We start from the raw sequence: 25661 nt of genomic DNA, 5'->3' as shown, positions 1-25661 counted from the left end.
CCATGCAATAGGACATCAATTGTTGAGATTTAAAGTTATAAAAGTCATTTTTAATCTCAATTTTTAAATAATTTTTTTTTAATCCCATCAGAAAAAAGAAAAAAAAAAAATTTAACCCTCAACTTTTTACTATTTCACTTTTACACTTTATTTTTTTCACCTCTCTCTCACGTACTATTGATTAATTTCACCTCTCTCTCTCTCTCTCTCTCCGATGTTTAATAACCACACAAAAAGCCCTATGCAACTATTTGAGGAAAGTGTGATTGTAAACACAATTTTTTTTTTCAATGGTAGAAAATCAAACAATTGAAAAGAAATAGGTTTACAAATATAAATTTGTATTGATGTATAATGAGTACAATCTCTATTTCGATTCTTTTACAAAAGAATATTCTCTGATTCTATCTTCATTGAATTTGACTCAAACAAGAATCTTCTTGACTTTAATTAGAAGATGGATTGATCAGTCTTCACAATAAATCTCTAGCTTTGAGCTTCTTAGAGATTTATTGTCCTTCAAGTACTTCAAGCCCTTCGAATGTTCTTCAAGTTCTTCGAATGTTCTTCAAATTCTTCAAAGATTCTTCAAGTTCTTCAAAGTTTCTTGAGATGGAATTTCTCCAGAGTTTAGACCTCTTGAAAACTTGGCCTTGAAAATGAGAGGGGATGTCCTCTATTTATAGTGATTTCAAAGGATAAGCTCCACTATGAATTGATATGCTTGAAAATATGTAGCAGACTTTTGATTGGTCCAAATTCTTCTTAAAGATAATTATCTTTATTTATCTATTTTGATAAAGATCATATTTTGATAAAGATAATAATCAACAAAGATAAATAATCATCTCTATTTAATTTATTTAAAAAAGATAATTATCTACCAATTTTGAATAGAAAATTTATCTTTATTTTATTTATTTATTTATTTATTTATTTTAATATAGATAATTACCCATAAATTTTGAAAAGGAAATTTATTTTTATCTTGTGGGTCAAATGACATATGACAAATTTTGATATGCCAATGTGATGCAAATTTAGATGACACATGTCATTACCTAACTTAATTAATTTAATAACATTAATTTAGAATTTACCACTAAACTTTGATGTGACATTTTATAATTGGCTTAAAATTTTGCCTCTTACAGTTATTTTCTTTTTCATTACAGGACCAGCGGGACTCTAATTTTATACTTTAAAAAAAGTAGTAAAATATACAAAGTGCAAAACAAAAAGTTATTAATTATTATTATTTATATTTTTTTGGTAAAGTGCTAAACAGAAAGTTGATATGCCCTGTTGCTCGATAAAATTAGCAAAAAACAAAGAAAGAAAGAAGCAGAACAACACAAAAATTGTTGAAAATTCAATTTCAAGAAACAAACTCAATCTTGATTCCACCAATTGTGGCTAGCCCTTTGCCAAACCTTGGCACCAAGGTCACCACCACACTATCATCATCTTCAGCGTCCAAATCCTCCAACAACTCAGTGATCCCAAGATTCAAGCTAGTGTTCATTTTCTTCGTATGGTTATGCCTATGAGGCACATTCACAAAGCTCCCAGCAAACTCGGTCTTGTCTGGTCTGCTAGGCGAGTCATCCTCGTCATTAACATACACATCAAACTTCACTGCCGAATCTCTCTCAAACTGAATCCCTTCAACCACTAACACTTCCTCCTCGTCTTCCTTCTCATCCTTGCTTCTCTTTTTCTTAGGCCTAGACACCACAGTGCTTATCACCTTGTCCAAAACAACTGGGAACTTAACACTTGAGGATGATGTTTCAGCAGCTTGTGCTACACCTACACCTCCTCCTAGTTGAAACAGCTTGGCTACTTTCTTGATTTTTGATTTACGTGGTGTTGGTTTAGACTTTAGCCAAGGAATTTCCACATCTTGATAAACATAGTTCAGGTTTGTAGACTCAAGGCAGTCCTTAACCTTAACACGAACTGGCTGTGCATTTTCATCGTAGAACAAAAAGGTAGTATTTAACCAATCTTTGTCCTTTGGATCAGATCGTTTCTTCCCTCCTAATGTTTTCCATATAGTCCACATTCTATCCACATTGGAGTGGTGAGAGAAAAATATTGGATCTCTACCTACTAAGAATAACATTCAAATGATTAAATTCCCCTTAATAATATCAAAGGAAAATGTTAAAAGCTATTCTAATTTATACTATGACAGCCGATAATATATAAATGTTATTGTTGTAATTTAAATAATATAATAATTCAATTTTTTATTATTTTTTTATTAATAATACGTCATTTTGTGAAACTTATATAGAAAAAATTGATCTAATTCTAGTATATGTACATATAAAAAAAATAAAAAATTAGACGCAAAACATGATTGAGGGAAGACTAGATATTAAGAATAATTATCAAAATAATCAAATTCACTGTATCCTAAAGGATTAAAATTACGAGAGAATCAGTAATTCATCACTAATTAATTTATCTCTACCTGCTGAGTAGAAGTTGCCCATGTCTTCAAGATTAGGCTGAGTAGTGTCACCGCACCATAAGTGTACAGGGCCATGTGGAATGTTCTCAATCGATCCAGCACCCGGGTCAGGATCATTTCCAGCACGGTAAGCATTGCCAAAGAATAGCTTAGGATTCTTACCATTTGACACCATTTGGCGATACATGACGGTGAGGTTGCTAGACAATTGGTCTTGACTTCTTGTTGATTCATCAGTGCCACTATAATCAAGGTCAAGCAAGGTCGGTGGCTGATGCTTTGCATTGCGGTAAGTATCATATAGTGGTGATTTGGGGTCAGCTAACATGGCTGGCATTTTCATGCCAGAAGGTGAATCCCAGTTCCAAAATGGCAAAGCAAAAGTTGGGTCATCAATCAACTTTCCCAAGATTTTTTCATAGAAGTATAAGTAGTAACGATGGAAGGGATAGAAGAGCCAAGAGTTGTGAACTTGGACTTCAAGGTCAGGGAAAGCAACTTGGTCATATGCACCATCACAATAAGCACAATGAACATTAGCTTGTTGTGTGAAATTTCTTGGGTCATCAGCTGGTAAAGCTTTCATGAGCTTAATGGCTTGGGAGTATTTGGCTATGTATTCCTTGTCAGCTAAATGAACTGCGGGTCTAACACGCAAGGGTGAGTTTTGTGGAGGTAGCTTAAAATCAATGATTTTTGTGGCTGATGGTGGGCAACAATTGACTGGTTTTGCTCCAGCTGGTAAATCAGCTTTGCTACACTTTGTTAGATCTGGGGCAGACACAGGAGCTGCCATGGCAAAAGTGTCATCATTGTAAAGATTTGTAGCACCATAGAGGCCTCCTAAGCCAATGAGCACATCTCTCCTATCAAACATTTCTAGAGGAGATTGTTGTTGTTGTCCATTTTGATCATCGTTTTGGACTTTGCATGAGACTATGCTAGGAGCAAGGTGATGGATGCGTTTTGGAAGTTTAGAAAGATGGGTTTTTTTGGGAAAGAATGGAGACAGAGAGGAGGGGGGAATGTGGGTCTTGGTGGTGATAGTAAGGGATGGTTGTGAGAGAGAAGCCATGTTTGTGTTTTTGAGAGAACTGTGCAAGACTAGACTCTCAATATATAGGTTCACATATACAGACTACAGAGACGTGTCAAATTTCATAACAGTTTTCGTAATAAATTATAACTAGTCGCTAACCCGTGCGATGCACGGGAAAACTATTGATTATGAAAAAAATTCCAATAATGAATGAAGAATTTAAGCTATTACTTAAATTTTTTTATTAAAAAAAAAATGAATGAAGAGTTGAAGCTATCACCTATGCAATTTTTTTTGTGCATTTTAGTTAGACTTTAGACAATAATAATATGGTTATTACTTCTACTATTTTTGGGTTGAAATAAGTTTTTTTTTTTCCCTAAATTGAAATAAGTCATTTGTTTACTTTTTTTTTTTTTGTCAGAATTTATTTACTGTTATTATTAAGTTAAAATATTTAAAAATGATTATCTGATTATTTATTTAAAAGAAATATTTTTATAAAATGTTGTAATGGCAGTTTTGTGAATAATAAGGCATGTGATGGTGTCATAAATGTCATCTCTCTCTCACTGTTTCTCTTTCTCTCTATTCTGCATTCTCTCTACCTTCTCTCTTCCTCTCACTTCAGACTCCTCTGACCTCTCTCTTCTTATTTTCCGCTTTTTTTCTCATCTCTTTCTCTCACACTCTCTACTCTCTTCCTCTCATTTTCACATGTTTTTCTTCGTTCCTAAGATTCTCTCTTCTTCTTCTTTGATTTAAATTCCATATTATTGGAATTAAAAAAAAAAATCAAAAAATTCCATATTATTTTTTTTCTTTTCTCGCTAATTTTCAGACTCTGTTTGGTTTCCGAGAAATCAGATTCTTTATTATTTGCCTTTGTTTTAAGCGATTATGAGGAATTTCGGATTTTACTGTAAAAAAAATCAGAAAATTCAAAATCACATATCAGTCTCTTTCGGAAAGCCCTAATTTTGCTCTGCAACTCCAACGATCTGAAACCTCTTTTTTTATTTTTCGTCACAAATTTTGAACAACTATGCTACATAGGAGTTTCAAGCCCGTGAAATGGTAATCTATGACTTTTTTTTTTTCTTTTCTCGCTAATTTTCAGACTCTGTTTGGTTTCCGAGAAATCAGATTCTTTATTATTTGCCTTTGTTTTAAGCGATTATGAGGAATTTTGGATTTTACTGTTTGATTAATGGAATTGGATATGAGAATTTTGGATTGTTTTTGGTTTTTTGGTTTTAATAGAGTTTCTGGGTTGTTGGAATTTCAGAGGTGTTTTAATGGAGTTTCTAGGTGGATGGAATAAGGAGGAAGATGACGAAGAGGGAGATGGGATTATTTTGGGGTTTTTTTTTTTTTGGAGAAACTTTTGGTTTGGGACTGTGCTTTGGTTTTGTGCTTACGTTTACTGTTTTGATTTGGTTTTGGATTGTGCTGCGCTTGTGATATAGAGGAAGATGGGAGGCGAAGGATTGTGCTGCGCTTGTGATATAGAGGAAGATGGGAGGCGAAAGAGTTGATCGGTTTTTATAAGGAAGGAGAAGGAGTATCGGGGAGAAATAGTTATTAAAATTAGAATTTTTGTTTTATAATTCAGATATTTAAAAATAATGATGATGTGGAAAATTGTGGGTCACAAATTTTGAACAACTATGCTACATAGGAGTTTCAAGCCCGTGAAATGGTAATCTATGACTTTTTTTTTTTCTTTTCTCGCTAATTTTCAGACTCTGTTTGGTTTCCGAGAAATCAGATTCTTTATTATTTGCCTTTGTTTTAAGCGATTATGAGGAATTTTGGATTTTACTGTTTGATTAATGGAATTGGATATGAGAATTTTGGATTGTTTTTGGTTTTTTGGTTTTAATAGAGTTTCTGGGTTGTTGGAATTTCAGAGGTGTTTTAATGGAGTTTCTAGGTGGATGGAATAAGGAGGAAGATGACGAAGAGGGAGATGGGATTATTTTGGGGTTTTTTTTTTTTTGGAGAAACTTTTGGTTTGGGACTGTGCTTTGGTTTTGTGCTTACGTTTACTGTTTTGATTTGGTTTTGGATTGTGCTGCGCTTGTGATATAGAGGAAGATGGGAGGCGAAGGATTGTGCTGCGCTTGTGATATAGAGGAAGATGGGAGGCGAAAGAGTTGATCGGTTTTTATAAGGAAGGAGAAGGAGTATCGGGGAGAAATAGTTATTAAAATTAGAATTTTTGTTTTATAATTCAGATATTTAAAAATAATGATGATGTGGAAAATTGTGGGAACTTCTACGGCTTCGGTTTTATATATATATATAGATTAGTATATAGTAAAATTTGATCCGACAAAATGACAAAAATTACAATGTGTCGGCTTAATAAGATGCAAAAAAATTGTCAAATTAGTTGGGTCTATTGCACCATTATTATTCATCCATAATGAAAATAATAACCACCATGTGGAAAATAATTGAGGAACTTTCAAAGAGGATTAGATTTTTCCTTGACAGTAGAATCCTAGCTACTACATCGATCGAGTGCATTTATTATCACCATCCGCATAAGGTTGAAAATTAAAGTCGGTAGGCGGCAATGAAGAGAGAGAGTGAGAGAAAGAGATTGATATGATGCAAGATGAGGATTGAGGAGATAGAGATAGTAATATGTCATACATGTAACAGTGAGAATAAATGAGATAAGGTAAAGAAGTCTTAGTGAAATCTAAGTGGCCTATTACGGTGCGACAAATGGCCAAAAAAACAAAAAGTATATAATATACGAACTTTATACATATAAACACATAAAGACTCATACACACATATGACAAATCTTCTCAAAAAAATAAATTAAGACCCATACACACAACGGCACGTGACGTACCTGGATTGACATATTTTGTTCTAACAAGAACCCAGTTTGTTTTATTTTTTTCTCATGTTAAGGTTATATAAGTGGAATTATCAAATTGTCATTTTTGACTTTTTTTTTTTTTTTTGAAAAAGTATGATTTCATTGCAACAGAGAAGAAGAATACAGAGAAGACCAAGAAGGCCAAAAAGAAACCTGCAGAGCCGGTCTTAGATCAGAAGGTCTGCTTGTACAATGGATTCTAAAAAAGAAGGGGTAACCCCATACCACACCTGGTGAGAGCCGGTCCTATGAGCAAACTGAGCTAGTTCATCGGCTGCATGGTTGAAGGCCCAGCTTAGAAATCTGAAAGTGCAGAAAGCAAAGGAGGCTTGAGCTTGGATAATATCCTGTATAATGTGTTCATACGGAGTCCCAGTAGCAGTGTCATTGATTGCATTAATCACATTAGAGGCATCACTTTCACACAACACACAAGGAAGATGCATCTCTTGAGCAAGCAAGTTACCTTGCTCCAAGGCAATGATTTCCGCTAATTCCGCCGGGTAATGGGACTGGAGGGGTTTGCAGAGGGCAGCAACTGTATCACCCTTGCAATCTCTAATGATGACTCCAATGCTAGAAGTTCCTTCAAGCTCTAATGAGGCCCCATCCACGTTTATTTTGAATACACCAGGAGGAGGAGGCGACCAACAGCTAGAAAGAGTCGGTCTTGAGGAGGGAAGGTCTGTATAAGCTGCATTAGTGAAGTCTTCTATGGAATTCCTAGCCGTCTGCCAAACCTGCGAGGGGTGAGAGCATTTGCCTTCGTGGATGGTTCTATTTCTATTGTACCAAATTGCCCAAGCAATAGTGAAGAAAGATTCTAAAACTTGAGAGGACTTATGTGCAAGAAAGTACATAGCTGAATCCAGAAAGGTCCAATTGTTTCTTTGGAGCCATTGCACACCATCAGCCCAAAAGCTCCACACCCGGATAGCAAAATCGCAGTGAAGCAAAGCATGGTGAACGGATTCCATCACCTTGTTACATATTGGGCAGTCTTTGTCTGTGTTAATACCTCTGGCACACAATTTTTCCCTTGATGGCAGCCCATTAATGCAGGCCCTCCAAGCAAAGATCTTAATCTTTGCAGGAAGGTTAAGGTGCCACAATCTCTTCCAAAGGGGTTTAAGCGGGTCTCCCTTGGAGCTACCAACATCATCTTTTCCTTCGAACATACTGAAGGCAATGTGGTAAGCACTCTTCACAGTAAACTCACCCCGAGAGTTTCCCATCCAAATTAGCTTGTCCTCGGGCAAACGTCGACTAATAGGAATCCTTAGGATTGTGTCCGCTTCAAATGGGAGGAAGATAGCACGAATGACATCAGCTCTCCACCATTTAATGGCCAGATCAATGAGGGAAGAGACCATGGGTAAGGGTAGAAGGTTATTAGGGGGGGTGATGACTTTATGAGTGGTGGGGGTGGGGAGCCATTTGTTATCCCATATGTGAATTTGTTTGCCATTGCCCACTCTCCATTTGGTTCCCCTACGAATGACTTCCACATTATTAAATATGCTTCGCCAGGAGTAGGAAGGATTAGAGCCAAGTGTTGCACTGAGGATGTCACCAGAAGGAAAGTAACGTGCTTTGAGGACCCGGGCAATGAGGGAAGTAGGATTTGTAAGGATTCTCCAGGCTTGTTTTGCTAGCATAGCCAGATTAAAGGCTTTCAAGTCTCTAAAGCCCAGACCACCTTTGGACTTAGGATAGCACATTTATTTCTAACCAACCCAAGCCATCTTTGATTCATGTTGCTTTTGGCCCCACCAAAAGTTCCTTGTCATGCTTTCCAGATCCTCACATAGGCCCTGAGGGAGCTGAAAACAGCTCATTCTTGACTTTTCAGTTCTTATGCAAATTATCAGTATATTCGAAGAGAATAATCTATATGCAGCGTAGACTAGTGATAACGTTATGAAAGAAGTATCTGTTCTAAATATCAATAAAATTACATGTACATCATTTAAAAAAAGAAAAAAAAAATTGAAACTAAATGATGCATAAAAACCAAAATTTCTCATCAAATTATTCCTTTATCTAGATTTAAGAGCTTAAAGGAATGAAAGAAACATTAGTACATTACCCTCTATTTGGGTGGTATAAGATTAGAGTCCATAGAATCCTTCTTGGATGATTTATATGCTACAAAGGTTAGAAGAGGATGGAATTATCTGGATGCCTTTCAAAAGTCAAGGCTTTAAAGTAAACAGTAATTATAAAGCTTTGAGCAAAAGAGGCAATGCGAACTTTCCTTGGGAAGCTCTTTGGCAAGTCAAAGCTTTCCCTCATGTGGCTTTCTTTTTCCCAGACTGCAGAAAAGGGTGAAATTTAAACAATGGACAACCTAAGGAGACAGGATATAATTATTACATACTGGTTGAAGGTGTAGATTTAATGGAGAATCTGTGGATCATATTTTTCTTCATTGTGAGTTAGCTAAAGGCTTATTGTTGTTTGTTTGGAGCTTATGGTTTCCATTAATTATCATGTAAAAAAACACTTTATTGCCAGACCTTAATGACATTTTCATCAATATTGAAAATTCCAAATAATAAGAACAACCAATTCCAATTCCAATGAACCATAGCATCCAAAAAAAATCCCAAGAACAACATAATTATTCACTCTCATATGATTATCATATTTATCAGCTTTAGCCAAATCCAATCAAAATTACCAAGAAACCAAAATGACCCAATTCCTAATTCTCAAATTTATCCTTAGAAAAAAAAAAAAGACAACAGATTGGGTTTATAATCTGACCTGAGAAACATCCTCAGCAACGTTGAGACCCTCAATCTCAGTGGGGACTTTCACAGACACAGCCTTCCAGACAATAGAACAACCTGAAGAAGAAGAAGAGAGCTTGTTGCTGTTGCTGCTGATGCTGATGCTTCCAGAATTCTTGGTGTTCCTAAACAACCTCAAAGTGTTTGTTGTGGTGGGGCCCACCCAGGTGGTTTTTTGTCTCAAAGTACGAGAAGGGTCGGTAACAAAGAGTTCAGATTTGGAATTGATCAGATAAGCAGACGAAGCAGCAGCCATTGTTCTTTTACTGCTTTGCTTTGTCTTTCTTTTGGTGTTTGTGTTGTTGACCTCTGCCCTGCCTCTGCTTCTGCTGGCTTTATATGAAAAAAGTGAGCCACTCTTCTAAAAATCAAGACTTTAATGTGAATGCTCTTATAGGATACATTCAATCTTGGAATGTTATTGAGTTGTTGTGGGTGTGGCAAAGGAGTGGAAAGGAGTAGATACCTCGGTAATTTATCAAAAAAACGACCAGATTCCTCGGAACAAAAGTTCGATCTCACTAACTATTTTTATTTTTTAATATTCCCTCCATCACAATGTACCACATTTTCTTTTTACTTTTCTTATCTATAATATAATATAGAGTTTTTTTTTTTTTTTTTTACATTTATCATAATTGTTTTTGGCATTTATTTATATATAACCAAAGTTTATCTTCTAAAATAACCAAAAAAAAGAAAAAAAAGAATAGCATTTTATAATTGATAGAATATAAAGTCACAAAAAAAAAAAGAAAAAAGAAAAAGAATTGACACGTATACTTTTGAGCTTGTAAATGAGCATGAAATGTACTTTTGTACTTCTTAAAAGAATTAAGTTTATTATGACACTTTTTGTAATTTTTTTTTTGGAAATGTTTAATGTTAAAAACACAATATTTTTCATGATTGTTGATATTATATATTAAGTTTAAATAATATCATTTTCACTTAAAATTATTAGTGACACTATTTTCATTAGGTATCCATTACAATATATCACAGTAATTTTTTTTTTAAAAAAAAAAAATCACTTTAGGTCCCCTGAATAATTATATAAAAAATTATTTCTCTATTCTTATTGCTTTCAACATAATGTAAATCACCAAGTGACAAACATGGGGTTACACTGGATAAGCACTGGGAGACCACTTCTAATGGGGTTACACTTACAAACTCCTTAAGGATTTATTATTTTGATCTCTAAAGTCAATGTCGGTATAGTTTTTTAAATTTTTTTTATACAAGATAGAAATTCTATTTTAACTTAATTTAAGTGTAGATGTGTGTAAAACTTTCTCTTGGAGACTTGAACCCCGACCCTCACCCCATAAATACTTATACTTGTGAAGTGACCATCGCACCAAGGGTGTACGGTGGTGGTTTATTTATTTATTTTTATTTAAGTCTTATGAAAGGTAAAAGAAATTAAATCTCATTAATACTAACAAAAACTTCCTTGTTAAGAAAAAATGATTTATAGTTAAATTTTTAGACAACTAGCTCATAATTCATAAACATGCATGTGCAAGAACATATTTCAAAATGAAGAAAGGTATGTCTACAACATTTTTACAATACTTTCACAACAAATCATAAGTAGCAGATTGTTATTAGTGGACAAAAAAATAATTTTAGCGATGGATTTAAATTAAAATTAGTAATAACTTATTACCTATGATTTGTTGTAAAAATGTTATGGATATAACTATTCTCTTTAAGAATATACCTAACATAATCTTTATATATATAATATCTAAAAACTGAAAATTAGCATTTATTTTTGCTAAGTTTTAGTTGAGCCACATAGCATTTCGGTTTATTTTTGGTCTAATTTTGGTCCATTCGCTCGAATTTGGTCTATTCGGTCCACTTCTATCCACTACAGTCCACTTGGTCCATACGCTCCATTACGATCCATTTCAGTTCATATGCTCCATTTTAGTTCACTTCGGTTTATTTCGGTCCATTTAGATCCACTTAGTCAATTCTCTCCATTGCGATCCAGTTTGGTCTATTTCAGTCCATTTTGATTTGATCGGTCCACTTCGATCAACACCTTTCATACTATTACACATGAACATAGGTGAATATACACACACACACACTTCAGAGAAATGTTTTGGTAAAGTCTCTGATAGTTAAATAAAAGATCTGAGATTCAATCCTCACATACACCAAAAACTAATTGGTGTCTTAGTTTGATAATAAAAAACTAGCATTAGGAGAAGACGTCATAGGTTGAAACTCTCTTTAAAAAAAGCTTTAGAGAAATATTTTATATACTCTACTCGATTTGGCTCCTTAATTAAACAACCTGTCTTGGAAAAGAATCCTCTACAAAATCAAAAGCTACCAGGGACTAGCTAAGCTCTTTATCTCCAAGAATTGCCAAGTGTTACCCGAACTTATTTGTGCATAAGTGGAGAATATTTGGTACTTGAGCAAGCAACTGTATCAAGTGTCTAAATTTACTAGCAAGAGAAAAGTTTGTATAATTAGCTTGGTTTAGCTCTTTTGGCAACCAAGTCCTCTACGAAAATTGGTTGTGCTTGTACTGGTTATCTTCTTTTCTGCTCTTCTTCAGAAAAAGAAAAAGTAAGAACAAGGAGCACCTAATGTACCCACTAGTTAAGCATGAACAACAAGAAGCACATCATTTTCGTATATGCACCAGGTCCAAACAAACTGATTAATCACCTGCTCACACACACACAAAAACAAAATCGTGTAAATAAAAGTCTAGTTAATTAGCAAACATGTTGAAACTAAAATCATTTAGATTTGATCGTACTCTCCAGTCAAAGTTAACACACTTAACAAAGCAAAATAACATGTTGAAATTTGAGTGATGTGTATTATCAAATCTGGATGACATTTTGAGGTTTTAAGCGTCGGCTAGACTATAATCTAATGAGAAACTCATTTTAATGAAATTAACCCCAAAATTTATAACAGAGTATTGTTACACTTCTTTGAGTAGGTTATAACCTATATCCATTAATTCAAGGTAGTAGATAGGCTGCATATAATGGGGAAGGGGAGATGAGATTCCAATTATAGACATGAGACGTTATAGAGTATACTATTACTACTAGAATCCTGGATTATGAGCCATGCTTAAGATACAACAGTTTTTAAAGCAAATTTTATTGAGTTGGCAAGTTATTATTGATTCTCATATGTACTTACCACCGATACTATTTTATTATCCACCACTAACTACTTGCTACATTGGATAGTTCTTAAATTTGTTGTGAATTTAATTGTGCTTATAGACTTGTTGTAAACCATTACTAGATCCCGTATATGGTCTATTTCTTACGCCATATGATATGATTTTAAGAAGAATTCACAAGTTCACAATGACGTGAAAAAAAAAAAAGTCATATACTTGTCCTCGAACGGTGTTGAAACTTGAAACTTCAATTTCCATACGTCTTATACTCAACCCTAGGCCCAGTGTTTCGTACTCTAATCCATCAAGTGCTCCAAAGTCCAAAGTCCAAATTACTTAATTCAGAAAACAAAATGTACGGGTAGCATTTATGTAAATGATAGAGGGCCATTGGTTGCATGACACTGGACTAAGATTAAACGCCAATATTGGGGATTAAAAAGGATTGGCGAATGTACAAAGTTTGGGCCTAATAAGAATAGCAGATTGATGGGAATAGGCCCTCCAAAGGATCAAAACTGGGATTAAACTCGCGAAATAGAGGTTCAATGAATCTTCCATTCCCAATTACTCAAAATCAAGAGCAGTAAAAGTTGCTAAGAGCTCGTAACTCAATTAGTTAGTATTTTTTAATGTGTTTATAATATCTTTGTCTCATCTATTGTAACTATTAGATTATCAAAAAAAAGAAAAAGAAAGGCAAAGTCAAGCCATTTTGTTGAGCTACTGTACATAGTATAGCCAATGAAAGATATTGTGTTTTCGCTTCATTTTATTTTCTTTATTTCCTTTTTATTTTATTTTATCTTTTCCTTACACTCGTACATTCTTTCCACACGAAGTCGATGCTTGAAGCTTTCAATTTAGTGAACCTTCTAAACTTAAGATCTATGTACTACTTAACTTTTATTTTGAGTTTTGTTGTTTATTTATCCTTTTATATTATTTGTAACGAAAGGAAGAAAAAAAATTATCAAGTTTCTTATTTATTTTTTAATAATTTTTTTGGCTTGTGAAAAAATATGGGTGATATTAGGTTGACTCGATCCTCAAAAGATTGGGTAATTAAATACCTATTTGGTTGTGTTGTTTAAACAATACAACACATATTTTCACAATATTTATTCACCCATACGTATTTCCACAACACTTAAAAAATGTTACTAGAACAACATTACCAAACGGGTCCTAAGAATCATTGTTTTTGCAACCAATTTATGATGACTTATTTTTAATCTGAACTTCGTCCGGTCAAACCCAAACCCAATCAAACTGACTTGTTTACCAGGTTACACCATTAGCATGCCCTAGCTATGACTTTGAGGTATTTGTTGTCAAGGATAAGTCTCACCAACTACTGGCCTCTCTAAGTTATATTGTTTAAATTTAATTGAAAATTTTAAAATATGTAGAACGCTTAAGAATTTATACCTAAATTTTATCCTTTAGTAAAGGAGTTAATTATATATTATATAAGAAAGAAAAAACGAATTATTAAATTATTTATAACAAAAAAATTCAAAGCAATTAATAAATTTGAATAAGTTTTGCCGACAACAAGTTAAAAAAAACGTATACAGAAGAGAGTGAATATTTCTACCATCGTTTTCTCTTTTGACTTTATTATTGGTTTACACATCTCGTCTTTGAAATTATTTAGTATTTATGACATATTACACCATTTTTTTTCACATAAAAGTGTATCTAATTTCATACGAGTCATTTTCAAAAGAAAAGTATACTACTACACCTAGGTGTACCCAAATATAAAATTTATCTATATCTTGCTTTATCTTTTGACTTTATGATTGTTGGTGGTGGTCCACTTTGGTGGTAGACTGGTAGGTACCGTAGGTAAACCTGCCACAATTTCTTCCTTGCATTTTTGGCAAAAAAATCCAAGTGAAAGTGAAACTATTCAATGAACCTCTATCGATTTCTCAGCACACTTTATCCGGATTGAAATCTTGTGCAATAATTAAAGTTATTGCACTATGCAATAAGACATTAATGATTGAAATTAAAAATTACAAAATTCACTTTTAATCTCAAACTCTAAATAAGAATTTTTTAACTTTTAAATTTTTACTATTTCACTTACACTTTATTTTTTCACCCCTCTCTCTCACACACCATGGTTACTTGCACCGTGCAATAGCTTTTTTTCAATCCCTCCTTATCCTCTCTCTGTCTATCGTTTTATAACCACAAAAAGCCCTACGCAACTATTTAAGGAAAGTCAAAAGTGTGATTTTCTTATTCATTACACCAGCGGGACTATAATTTTATACATTAAAAAAAAGTAGTAAAATATACAAAGTGCAAAACAAAAAGTTATTAATTATTATTATTTATATTTTTTTGGTAAAGTGCTAAACAGAAAGTTGTCATTCCTTATTGCTCGATAAAATTAGCAAAAAACAAAGAAAGAAAGAAGCAGAACAACACAAAAATCGTTGAAAATTCAATTTCAAGAAACAAACTCAATCTTGATTCCACCAATTGTGGCTAGCCCTTTGCCAAACCTTGGCACCAAGGTCACCACCACACTATCATCATCTTCAGCGTCCAAATCCTCCAACAACTCAGTGATCCCAAGATTCAAGATAGTGTTCATTTTCTTCGTATGGTTATGCCTATGAGGCACATTCACAAAGCTCCCAGCAAACTCGGTCTTGTCTGGTCTACTAGGCGAGTCATCCTCATCATTAATATACACATCAAACTTCACAGCCGAATCTCTCTCAAACTGAATCCCTTCAACCACTAACACTTCCTCCTCTTCTTCCTTCTCATCCTTGCTTCTCTTTTTCTTAGGCCTAGACACCACAGCGCTTATCACCTTGTCCAAAACAACTGGGAACTTAACACTCGAGGATGATGTTTCAGCAGCTTGTGCTACACCTACACCTCCTCCTAGTTGAAACAACTTGGCTACTTTCTTGGTTTTTGATTTACGCGGTGTTGGTTTAGACGTTAGCCATGGAATTTCCACATCTTGATAAACATAGTTCAGGTTTGTAGACTTAAGGCAATCCTTAACCTTAACACGAACTGGCTGTGCATTTTCATCGTAGAACAAAAAGGTAGTGTTTAGCCAATCTTTGTCTTTTGGATCAGATCGTTTCTTCCCTCCTAATGTTTTCCATATAGTCCACATTCTATCCACATTGGAGTGGTGAGAGAAAAATATTGGATCTCTACCTGCTAAGAATAACATTCAAATGATTAAATTCCCTCAATAATATCTAAGGAAAATGTTAAAGCTATTCTAAAAGTCTGTTTGTCAAAAATTATTTTTGTCAATTTATTTTATTATTCAATTTATTTTTATTACTATTTATGAGTTTCACTGCACTTTTTTATTCTATTTATGAGTTTCACTGTACTATTTTAGCTAATTTTTGTCTTTATTTATAATAATTTCAGTAAAAAGTTTTCAATTTCTACAAAATAAGTGGATTCCAAATAGACTCTAATTTTTATTATGACAGCCGACAATATATAAATGTGATTGTTGTAATTTAAATAATATAATAAGTGTTTTTTTTTTTTTTATAATACATCATTTTGTAAAACTTTCATAGAAAAAATTGATCTAATTCTAGTATATGTACCTTTTAAAAAAAAAAAATTTAGACGCATTACATACTATGATGGATGGAAGGCTAGATATTAAGAATAATGATCAAAATGATCGAACTCACTGTATCCTAAAGGATTAAAGTTACGAGAGAATCAGTAATTTATCACTAATTAATTTATCTCTACCTGCTGAGTAGAAGTTGCCCATGTCTTCAAGATTAGGCTGAGTAGTGTCACCGCACCATAAGTGTATAGGACCATGTGGAATGTTCTCAATCGATCCAGCACCCGGATCGGGATCACTTCCAGCACGGTAAGCATCGCCAAAGAATAGCTTAGGATTCTTACCATTTGACACCATTTGGCGATACATGACGGTGAGGTTGCTAGACAATTGGTCTTGACTTCTTGTTGATTCATCAGTGCCACTATAATCAAGGTCAAGCAAGGTCGGTGGCTGGTGCTTTGCATTGCGGTAAGTATCATAAAGTGGTGATTTGGGGTCAGCAAACATGGCTGGCATTTTCATGCCAGAAGGTGAATCCCAGTTCCAAAATGGCAAAGCAAAAGTTGGGTCATCAATCAACTTTCCCAAGATTTTTTCATAGAAGTATAAGTAGTAACGATGGAAGGGATAGAAGAGCCAAGAGTTGTGAACTTGGACTTCAAGGTCAGGGAAACCAACTTGGTCATATGCACCATCACAATAAGCACAATGAACATTAGCTTGTTGTGTGAAATTTCTTGGGTCATCAGCTGGTAAAGCTTTCATGAGCTTGATGGCTTGTGAATATTTGGCTATGTATTTTTTGTCAGCTAAATGAGCTGCGGGTCTAACACGCAAGGGTGAGTTTTGTGGAGGTAGCTTAAAATCAATGATTTTAGTGGATCGTGGTGGGCAACAATTGACTGGTTTTGCTCCAGCTGGTAAATCAGCTTTGCTACACTTTGTTAGATCTGGGGCAGACACAGGAGCAGCCATGGCAAAAGGGTCATCATTGTAAAGATTTGTAGCACCATAGAGGCCTCCTAAGCCAATGAGTACATCTCTCCTATCAAACTTTCCTAGAGGAGATTGTTGTTCTTGTCCATTTTGGTCATCATTTTGGGCTTTGCATGAGACTACTCTAGGAGCAAGGTGATGGTTGCGTTTTGGAAGTTTAGAAAGTTGGGTTTTTTTGGGAAAGAATGGAGATAGAGAGGAAGGGGGAATGTGGGTCTTGGTGGCGGTAGTAAGGGATGGTTGTGAGAGAGAAGCCATGGTTGTGGTTATGGGAGAACTGTGCAAGACTAGACTCTCAATATATGGTGATAAATTACTGTCTAATTTCACAACATTTTTCGTAATAAATTATAATTAGTATATAGTAAAATTTGACCCGAAAAAATGACAAAAATTACATAGTGTCGTCTTAATAAGATGCAAAAAAAAAAAAAAATTGTCAAATTAGTTGGGTCTATTGCACCATTATTATTCATCCATAATGAAAATAATAACCACCATGTGGAAATTAATTGAGAACTTTCAAAGAGGATTAGATTTTTCGTTGACATTAGAATCCTAGCTACTATATGGAGGGCATTTATTATCACCACCCACATAAGGTTGAAAATTAACGTTGGTGGGTGATTCTCAAAAAAAAAAAAAAAGTTGGTAGGTGGCTGCGAAGAGAGAGAGTGAGAGAAAGAGATTGATATAATGAAAGAAGAGAAGATAGAGACAGTGATATGTCATACATGTAACAGTGAATAAATGAGATAAGGCCAAGAAGTCTTAGTGAAATCTAAGTTGCCTATTACAGTGCGACAAATGGCCAAAAAAAACCAAAGCAGCGTCGGGATGGTACTGATGTGCGTTCAGCGTCTGCGTTTTTTTATAAGATCAGCGCACTTGCATCGTTCATGTCCCTATAAATAGTGCATTAAGCTAAATAAATAGTAACCCACGTGTAAACAATAATTTTTTAATTATTATTTTTATTATTTTTAGTTTTTAATTTTCAATAAAAATAAGTGGTATCTAAACGCATCCTATATAATATACTATCTTTATACATATAAACACATAAAGACTCATACACGCATATGACACATCTTCTCAAATAAATAAATAAAGACCCATACACACAATGGCACGTGACGTACCTGGATTGAAATATTTTGTTCTAACAAGAACCCAGTTTGTTTTATTTTTTTCTCATGTTAAGGTTATATAAGCAGAATTGTCAAATTGTTATTCTTGACTTTTCAATTCTTATGCAAATTATCAGTATATTCGAAGAGAATAATCTATATGCAGCGTAGACTAGTGATAACGTTATGAAAGAAGTATCTGCTCTAAATATCAATAAAATTACATGTACATCATTTAAAAAAAAAAATTGAACTAAATGATGCATAAAAACCAAAATTTCTCATCAAATTATTCCTTTATCAAGATTTAAGAGCCTAAAGGAATGAAAGAAACATTAGTACATTACCCTTTATTATATAAATAAAATATAATTAACAATATTTGTGGTTTTTTATTTATTTATTTATTTATTTATTTTTTTGCTTGAAAGATTTTGTGGATGTTGGTAATTAAAGTATTATTATCTTGTTACCAAACAAGATATGGGCCACAAAAAAAGGAAATAAGTATGATGGATGGAATGGCCACCTTGATTGACTTTTCTTTTGGATTTTATTTGTAGTCTTTCCCCTCACGAGTTAAATGAGCATTCATCTAACTTTCAATGCCAAAAGTTGATGGGCACGTTGTTTGACCTTTCGTTCGGTGTTTGTCTTGACTACTTGGCCCGACCTCTATTATCGAACCGACAAGTTGGAAGACCATTAATGTCTCGAGAAGCAATCCAATAAGGGGGAAAAATTGTACCAAAATCGATCATAATTATCCTATCATGCTTACTTTTGTCAATGAAGAAAAAAAAGAAACAACATTGTCTAGGTTTGCCCGTTCAACATCGCCGTATATGTTTGCTTAACGGGACCAAAAAGTTATCATTTTGGATGCAAATTTGCTTCATGAGGGTTGAATTTTTGAGCTACCTTTGAGTTCAATTACGACTTCACCACAAGGAGGGGTTCACAATTGTTATTAGAAGGAAAAAAAGGGAAAAAAAAAAAAAAAATCGGTTGCATAGGTTTACGAATTGTACCACGAGATTGTTAGCTTTTACCTATGTTTGAACTGGCCTTTTGTTGTAAAATAATTTGTTTAGTGGTTTAGTAGTGTGTCTATGTGCAGTTTCACTCGCCTACTCTACTCCTTTGCATCATAACTTAAAGCCCTCAACTTAGTGGCCCACTATCATATATGAGCCTTTTCTCAACAAAAAAAAAAAAAAAGAAAAAAAAAATTTTTCAAATATGAGCCAATTATAACAGTTTCCCCTCCCTTGAGGTACAAGAAATTTGAATAATCTGAGACATCAAAAGACTTTACTAAATAAAGAATAATATAAACTATGATATAGGACATGTTTATGTATAATATGAATTATATATTATACGCAGCTAGTAGTGAGAAGAGGTGTGACTTTATGAACATTTTTCATTACCTTGAAGATTGGATACTCCTTTTAAGATGAGCTCGAGATTTTATCTATTATAGAAAAAATCAAGAGTTAAGTTTATGGACCACACAGCGGAAGGAAGCCATTTTTCTTCCCTAACACCTACATGATTAGGTGTAATAATGATTTGATCCTAAACCTTATCCTTATGTATGACAACATAAGACTTTACCAACTAAAGAGTGGTAGTACTATGCTTTGGCACGTGTTTATGTGCTCACGTTTTTAGGCATGCCTTGCACTAGAATGTTGAAGGAAGGGAAAGGTTTTGGGAAAAAAAAAAAGACAAAACATCATCAAAGCAAAGCGATATTGCCGTTAATTTGATCTACAATCTACATAAGAAATATGTAAAGATGGGGTGTGGTATATATATCATATATGAGATGCAATTAACAAATTAAAGTATTAACTTGAGAAGCATATATAGCTGAGACATTGAGGGGTTAGAAATATAAAATTGAGCGGATATGTGAAGAAGAAGAGAACATGGACCTTAGTAGAGTGCATATATATGGTAGGACAATTTAGAAGAAGAGTTCTGATATCATCTAGATGAAGAAAAAAAAAATTGACTGTCATGCATTCCCTATAACTATAGGCTGAACTTAAAAGAGTTAAGATATAGAGCGACACATTTTTGGTACAGGCAGTACAAGTCCTATACAGTACATGGAAATTTGGTAGTACAATCCAGTACATTCAGTACACTTACACATATCTCAAAGATTCTAGCCTTTTGCCCTTAATTTTTAAAAAATTTAGCAATATGCCCCTATTTCTAAACTATATAGGGATATGCCCCTGTTTCGATACTCGATTACCTTAAAATCGAGTTTCAATGAAATATCCGATTCGCAGAAAATCGAGTTATTCCGAATAAAACTAAAAAAAAAAAAAAGCATGGAACTTGATTTTAGGGAAGTCGAGTTCCAAAACGCCGCTATAGGGCTTTAAAACGTCACTATAGGGCTTAAAAACGCCACTATAGGGCCCCTTGAACTTGGTATGGGGACTATAAAAATTTTTTGCAGGAAAACGCCGCTATAGGGCTCTAAAACGTCACTATAGGGATTAAAAACGCCACTATAGGGCACCCTGAATATGGGCCAATCACACTTATAAAAAAATCTGCAGGAAAACGCCGCTATAGGGCTTTAAAACGTCACTATAGAGATTAAAAACGCCATTATAGGACTCCCTGAATATAGGGCAATCACACTTATAAAATTTTTTTTTGCATGGAACTCGATTTCCTGAAACTCGAGTTCCATGGAAATTTTTTTTTTTAAGTTTGATCGGGCATAACTCGATTATTTACAAATCGAGTATTTCATTGAACTCGATTTTAGGATAATCGAGTATCGAAACAGAGGCACGCTCCTATATAGTTTGCAAACAGGGGCATGTTGCTAATTTTTTTTTTAAATTAGGGGTAAAATGCCAGAATCCTCCACATATCTCACTCTATGTTATTTTATATTTCTATATCAAATACATGGATTATGGGGCTCACTTGGGAGTTGGGACTAGTGGATCTTAACATGGAATTTATCCTGCATGAGCAACACATGTACAATATAGTGTAATCTTTGCAATGTATTATAAAGGATTTTTTTTTGCTCAAGAATTATATAGGATGTTTGAAAAGTAAACAATGGTCTCATCATATAACAAGTGAAGCCCAACCCATATTGAATAAAATTCTCAGTCCAACCTTTTGTGTTCTACTCTATGTTCTAACAATCACAACTTAGAATGTATTCTTTTTTACTTACCTTATAAAATAACCAAATTTTAAAATGAAAAAAAAAAAAATCAAATACATAGCATACCAACATAAAATGAAATATAAAAAATGGGTCATGAGATTTCTATTTGACCTATATCTATGATCAAGTCGAATAAAAATTATTTTTCGTACAAATTATGCTCCACTTTATGTTCTATCGATTGACATCAACCGAGACCCAAGTGTCCTCTTATACATGAATAAAAATCATCTATCTCATTTTAGGCGTTCCACTTTATTATACGCAATCATAACCTGCCACATATCTTCTTCATTTTTTCTTTTTCTTTTTTCTTTTCTTATAAAGTAGCCAAAGTTTAAATTAGGGAAAAAAATTAAAACATATGACATTGTGTAAATAGTAGAACATAAAGTGAAATACCTAAATTGGGATAGATGATTTCTATTCCTTTTATATATATATAGTTAAAGCTAAGAAAAAATCCAATTAGATTTTAAATTGAATTTCAATTAGAATTCAGTTTTGCATCATATGTCATATTTAATTTTTTATTTTTGTGCTAAGTGAATTATTGGGAGTAAGAATCGAAGAGTTCAGATCCAATTAGATTCTAAGTTGAATTTCTATTGGAATTTAATTTTGTGCCACGTCTAATATAATTTTTAAATTTTTATGGCAAGTAAATTATTGAGTGCAAAAAGATATACATGGATACACTTAAAGATATACAATAAGATGCATAGTATAATTCTTATATATATAATTTAAATACTATTGATAGTCATTCTTATATTTTGTTAACTCTTTAAAAAGTCCTGTAAGAATATTAATTGGTATATTTGGTATAAAATGTAACAGAATAAATTCAATAAGGACCTAGTGTAAACCCTTTGGTTTACACCCTCCAATTAGGATATGCCACATCAGCCTTTTACTAAAAACTAATTATAAAATCATTACATCTTAATACACCTAGTAACATCTCAAAAAACACCCCAATTCACGTTTTTAGACTAGATATGAGAAAAGGCCCTAAAATCTCATCTCCCTTCTCCGCTCCTCCATCTTCAGCCACGTTACATCACCGAACCTCTGTCCTCCGCCACATTACCCCAAAGGCCCTATTTCATGTTTTGCTATGTACTTCATTGATTTGGTATGGCCTGTGCTATATTTTGATATCTAGGTATGGGTTTTGCTATTTTGAAATAGAATTGGGTTTAGCTATTTTGCAATTTTGAAATAGATACGGATTTTGTTGAACATTGTTTTTTATTTTTTTATTGTTTTTGTTAACATAGAAACGAATCTAAATTTGAGTTGGTGTTAACATAGAATCTTGCTAGCGGTTTATACCAAGAAATAAGAATCAATTACAACTCAAAGATATAAGGAGCACATCCAAGCAGTTTGTCCAATCAAGAAAAGGTAAACAAACCAAGAAATAAGAATCAATTACAACTCAAAGATATAAGGAGCACATCCAAGCAGTTTGTCCAATCAAGAAAAGGTAAACCTTGAGGTCGTAGAATCTCTATCACGGATTCACGATGCTGCTAAAACAATGAGATTTTTTTTTTTTTTTTTTTGTTAGGAATTGATGAGATTTGGGTTTAAGTTTGTTATGAAATTGATGATGTTGGTAAAAGTAGGAGTTGATTGAGATATTATTAGTCACAACAGGATGTTTTTCAGTTTTTGTTGAGATGTTATTAGGTGTATTAAGATGTATTGATTTTACAATGAGTTTAAGTAAAAGTTTGATATGGCATGTCCTTATTGGCTGATGTAAACCAAAGGGTTTACACCCTGTCCTTATTGAATTTAATCTCAAAATGTAAACTGTCCATGTTTTTTTTTATTGCTTCTTAATTTTTGTTACTATGAAACACTTTTTTTTTAACGATTCATTTATTTAAAACTCTTTGGTTTTTGTACTCAATAACTCACTTGGATAAATATTTATGATGTGATCTCACATTTGATTCTAAAATTATGAAATAAAACTCTTTCTAAAAATAAATAATTTAAGACATATGACGCAAAATTGGATTCTAATTTGAAATTCTAATTAGACTTTCTCTGAGTTTTGTCTATTAAAATATATATAGATTGTACTCATGCATATGTACAGGTCATACACTAATATACATAGATATTAATCTCTCGTGCCTATACTAAACTTAATTTTGGGCAAATTGCATTTTAAACTCTTATACTTAAGGGTTGGTTTCAAAGTGAACTATATAGTCTCGTTTGTTTCAAGTCAAACTTAGAATTTTAAAATTGTATGAAGTGAAACTTTCCAATCAAACTTGAAATGTCCATTGTTTAAATTAATACGATTTTGAAGGTCAAGCATTTGTTTTGAAACTAATGAAAGTATGAGACTTGATTTGTAACATTTAAAGAAAAACAAAGGTTAGCCAAATAAAAATAATCAGATATAATTGATAATATGTATAGAAATTTAATTCTTAGATTTTGCTAACAATTATTTATTTGATAATATGTTTTAGACGGTCGAAATTATAATTTCTACAAAGAAAATAACCTTAATAGATTATCAAAAACAAAATTTTATCCTAATATTGGTTCAATTAATCATTGTTAAGTTTTATTAATTTTTTTTAGTTTACGTTTTTTTGATGTTTTGGATCTATATTGCATTTATGATTGTTCCTATAATAAATAAAAATATAATTATGAAATACATTACTCATTATTAGATTAGTTTAAATTGTAAATTTTTTTTAAATAAAATTACCATAAAAATAATTATCACGCATGAGTTCATGGCTAGTCTATATATATATATATATATATATATAAAACCGAAACCTCTGCTGACACCACAATTTTCCACGTCAGCACAATATTTAAAAAAAAAAAAATAAAAATAAAAACATTATAACACCTCAAAACCCTAGCAACCTTACCCTTCTCTCAAGTTAAGAAATATAAAACCACAGTTTCTGCAAACTCTCTCTCTCTCCAAACGTAAATATCAAATTCAACCCCTTTAATTTCTCTTTATATTTTTGAGGCTTCTATAGAGTTATAGTGAGTTATGCTGATTTTGTTTTGTGTGTGTGTGTGTATAGATGGTCATAATACTCCGGTATTCCAAGAGAAGTTTGTGTTTTCGTTAATTGAAGGTCTTAGAGAGATAAGTGTTGCAGTTTGGAACAGCAATACAAAAGACGATTTCATTGGCAACGGAAAGTAATTACTTTGTCTCATATTTTTGTTTTTTGAATTGATTTTGTGTGCTTTTTAGACCCTTTTGGATCAATTTTGTTAATTGGGTGTTTTTTTTTTTTTTTGATAGGGTCCAATTGGGGAAGGTTCTTTCAAAGGGTTACGACGACCACACTTGGTGTCTGTATACTAATAGTGGGGGGTAAGTGCTATAAATTACTAACCCTTTTAAGTGTATAATCTGTTTCTAAAATTATCTATAATATTTTGTCCTCCAAAAATTTTATCTCTTTAATTTTAGTATATTGTGTTTCTTAAGCTATAGATAGATTTTCTTTGTTTCTTATTTTCAATAATAAATCATTTTATTGCAATACCGGTAATTGTTTGAGAAATCCAATATTTTCATATCTCTATAGAATAGAGAATAGTAGAAGCCAATTTTATTACAACTACTTAAATTGAGTTGACTTAATTCTGTACAATTACAAAGTATAGCATGAAAGATAATGGAATTAATTGTTGTAATTTTTATTTTCTTTCCATGTTTTGAAGTTCCATGTATTTATTGTTGATGAGAAATTAAGGCTCAGTTGTACAATATGTGTAAATTCTTCAGAAGACTACTTTAAATAGTAAGTCAATGTGTCTCTTACATTTGGGTATTAGTTAGAATTATTTTCAAATGATTGTACCAATAAAAATAAATGTGTATAAATTTTGTTTAACTATCCCGTGCATCGCACGGGTTAGCGACTAATTATATATTAAAAGAATTACTCAACCAGAATTTCCATCACAAGCTGTTTTTTTATAATAAAAAATAAAATAAAAAAATAAAATCTGGAAAACCACTCCACTAACTAATCTCTATCCCTCTTCTGTCACCCACCACAAATTTGTCTTCATCTCTCTCTGGTGACACACCCACCCACCACAAATTCGTTGGGCTTGTGTGTTATCATTTCAGCCAAGACTTATTCTTTAAGTTATTTTACTTGTCTGTTTTCGCATCTTTCATTACAAGAAGGTGAATCCTAATGTTGAATCACAGAGCTACGCCACCAAAATCCAAACAGATTTTTTAGAAAAAGAAAACAAAGATTGTTATAAATCGAGAAAAAAAAAATTAAAAAAAAAAGTT

At 33.0% G+C, this 25661-nt stretch overlaps 3 protein-coding genes and 2 long non-coding RNA genes across 10 annotated transcripts in view; 2 read left to right on the top strand and 3 right to left on the bottom strand.

Moving 5' to 3' along the window:
* The window catches only part of LOC126701548 (cysteine synthase, chloroplastic/chromoplastic), a 68761-nt gene extending 59179 nt beyond the window's left edge, over positions 1 to 9582 (bottom strand). The window contains exons 1-4 of one of the 5 annotated variants that reach the window (XM_050399713.1): positions 9193 to 9337; positions 8513 to 8738; positions 6890 to 8246; positions 6262 to 6726 (exon numbers count right to left, since the gene is read on the bottom strand). In XM_050399713.1, coding sequence (XP_050255670.1) covers positions 6719 to 6726; positions 6890 to 8144 — 1263 coding nt within the window. In that variant the 5' untranslated portion in view covers positions 8145 to 8246; positions 8513 to 8738; positions 9193 to 9337 and the 3' untranslated portion in view covers positions 6262 to 6718. Of the gene's footprint in view, positions 1 to 6261; positions 8247 to 8512; positions 8739 to 9192 lie in introns of those variants that run through there. The other 4 variants (XM_050399712.1, XM_050399711.1, XM_050399718.1 and 1 more) reach the window with 4 other exon arrangements.
* On the bottom strand, positions 1229 to 3667 carry LOC126701546 (polyphenol oxidase, chloroplastic-like). Its single transcript, XM_050399710.1, has 2 exons — positions 2483 to 3667; positions 1229 to 2112 (listed from the first exon to the last, which is right to left on the bottom strand). Exons 1-2 carry the CDS (start codon positions 3555 to 3557, stop codon positions 1379 to 1381), a joined length of 1809 nt encoding a protein of 602 aa, XP_050255667.1. The 5' UTR covers positions 3558 to 3667; the 3' UTR covers positions 1229 to 1378.
* Positions 1816 to 15572, top strand: LOC126701549 (uncharacterized). Its single transcript, XR_007647396.1, has 2 exons — positions 1816 to 1924; positions 15413 to 15572. It is a non-coding gene; the product is annotated as an uncharacterized LOC126701549 (long non-coding RNA).
* Positions 14717 to 17277, bottom strand: LOC126701545 (polyphenol oxidase, chloroplastic-like). 2 transcript variants are annotated; one of them, XM_050399708.1, is made up of 2 exons: positions 16168 to 17277; positions 14717 to 15603 (listed from the first exon to the last, which is right to left on the bottom strand). In XM_050399708.1, exons 1-2 carry the CDS (start codon positions 17240 to 17242, stop codon positions 14867 to 14869), a joined length of 1812 nt encoding a protein of 603 aa, XP_050255665.1. In that variant the 5' UTR covers positions 17243 to 17277; the 3' UTR covers positions 14717 to 14866. The 2 variants fall into 2 exon arrangements, with proteins under 2 accessions (XP_050255665.1, XP_050255666.1); XM_050399709.1 differs by having other exon boundaries at positions 14717 to 15600; positions 16168 to 17275.
* A 6986-nt stretch (positions 17278 to 24263) lies between these two features.
* On the top strand, positions 24264 to 24809 carry LOC126703117 (uncharacterized). The gene is made up of 3 exons (XR_007647940.1): positions 24264 to 24316; positions 24421 to 24541; positions 24648 to 24809. It is a non-coding gene; the product is annotated as an uncharacterized LOC126703117 (long non-coding RNA).
* Positions 24810 to 25661: the final 852 nt, after the last annotated feature.

This window comes from Quercus robur, chromosome 10 (genome assembly GCF_932294415.1).
Source record: "Quercus robur chromosome 10, dhQueRobu3.1, whole genome shotgun sequence".
NCBI lineage: Eukaryota > Viridiplantae > Streptophyta > Magnoliopsida > Fagales > Fagaceae > Quercus > Quercus robur.
Note: the sequence above shows the minus strand (reverse complement) of the source record. Positions and strands in the feature narration are given on the sequence as shown.

What these genes read in the sequence shown, in the direction of transcription:
- LOC126701545 (XM_050399708.1), bottom strand. Translation starts at nt 17,242, where the DNA reads ATGGCTTCTCTCTCACAACCATCCCTTACTACCGCCACCAAGACCCAC. An exon ending in GGGCAACTTCTACTCAGCAG is followed by an intron (nt 15,604 to 16,167) that starts GTAGAGATAAAT and finishes TGTTATTCTTAG; the next exon opens with CAGGTAGAGATCCAATATTT.
- LOC126701546 (XM_050399710.1), bottom strand. Translation starts at nt 3,557, where the DNA reads ATGGCTTCTCTCTCACAACCATCCCTTACTATCACCACCAAGACCCAC. An exon ending in GGGCAACTTCTACTCAGCAG is followed by an intron (nt 2,113 to 2,482) that starts GTAGAGATAAAT and finishes TATTCTTAGTAG; the next exon opens with GTAGAGATCCAATATTTTTC.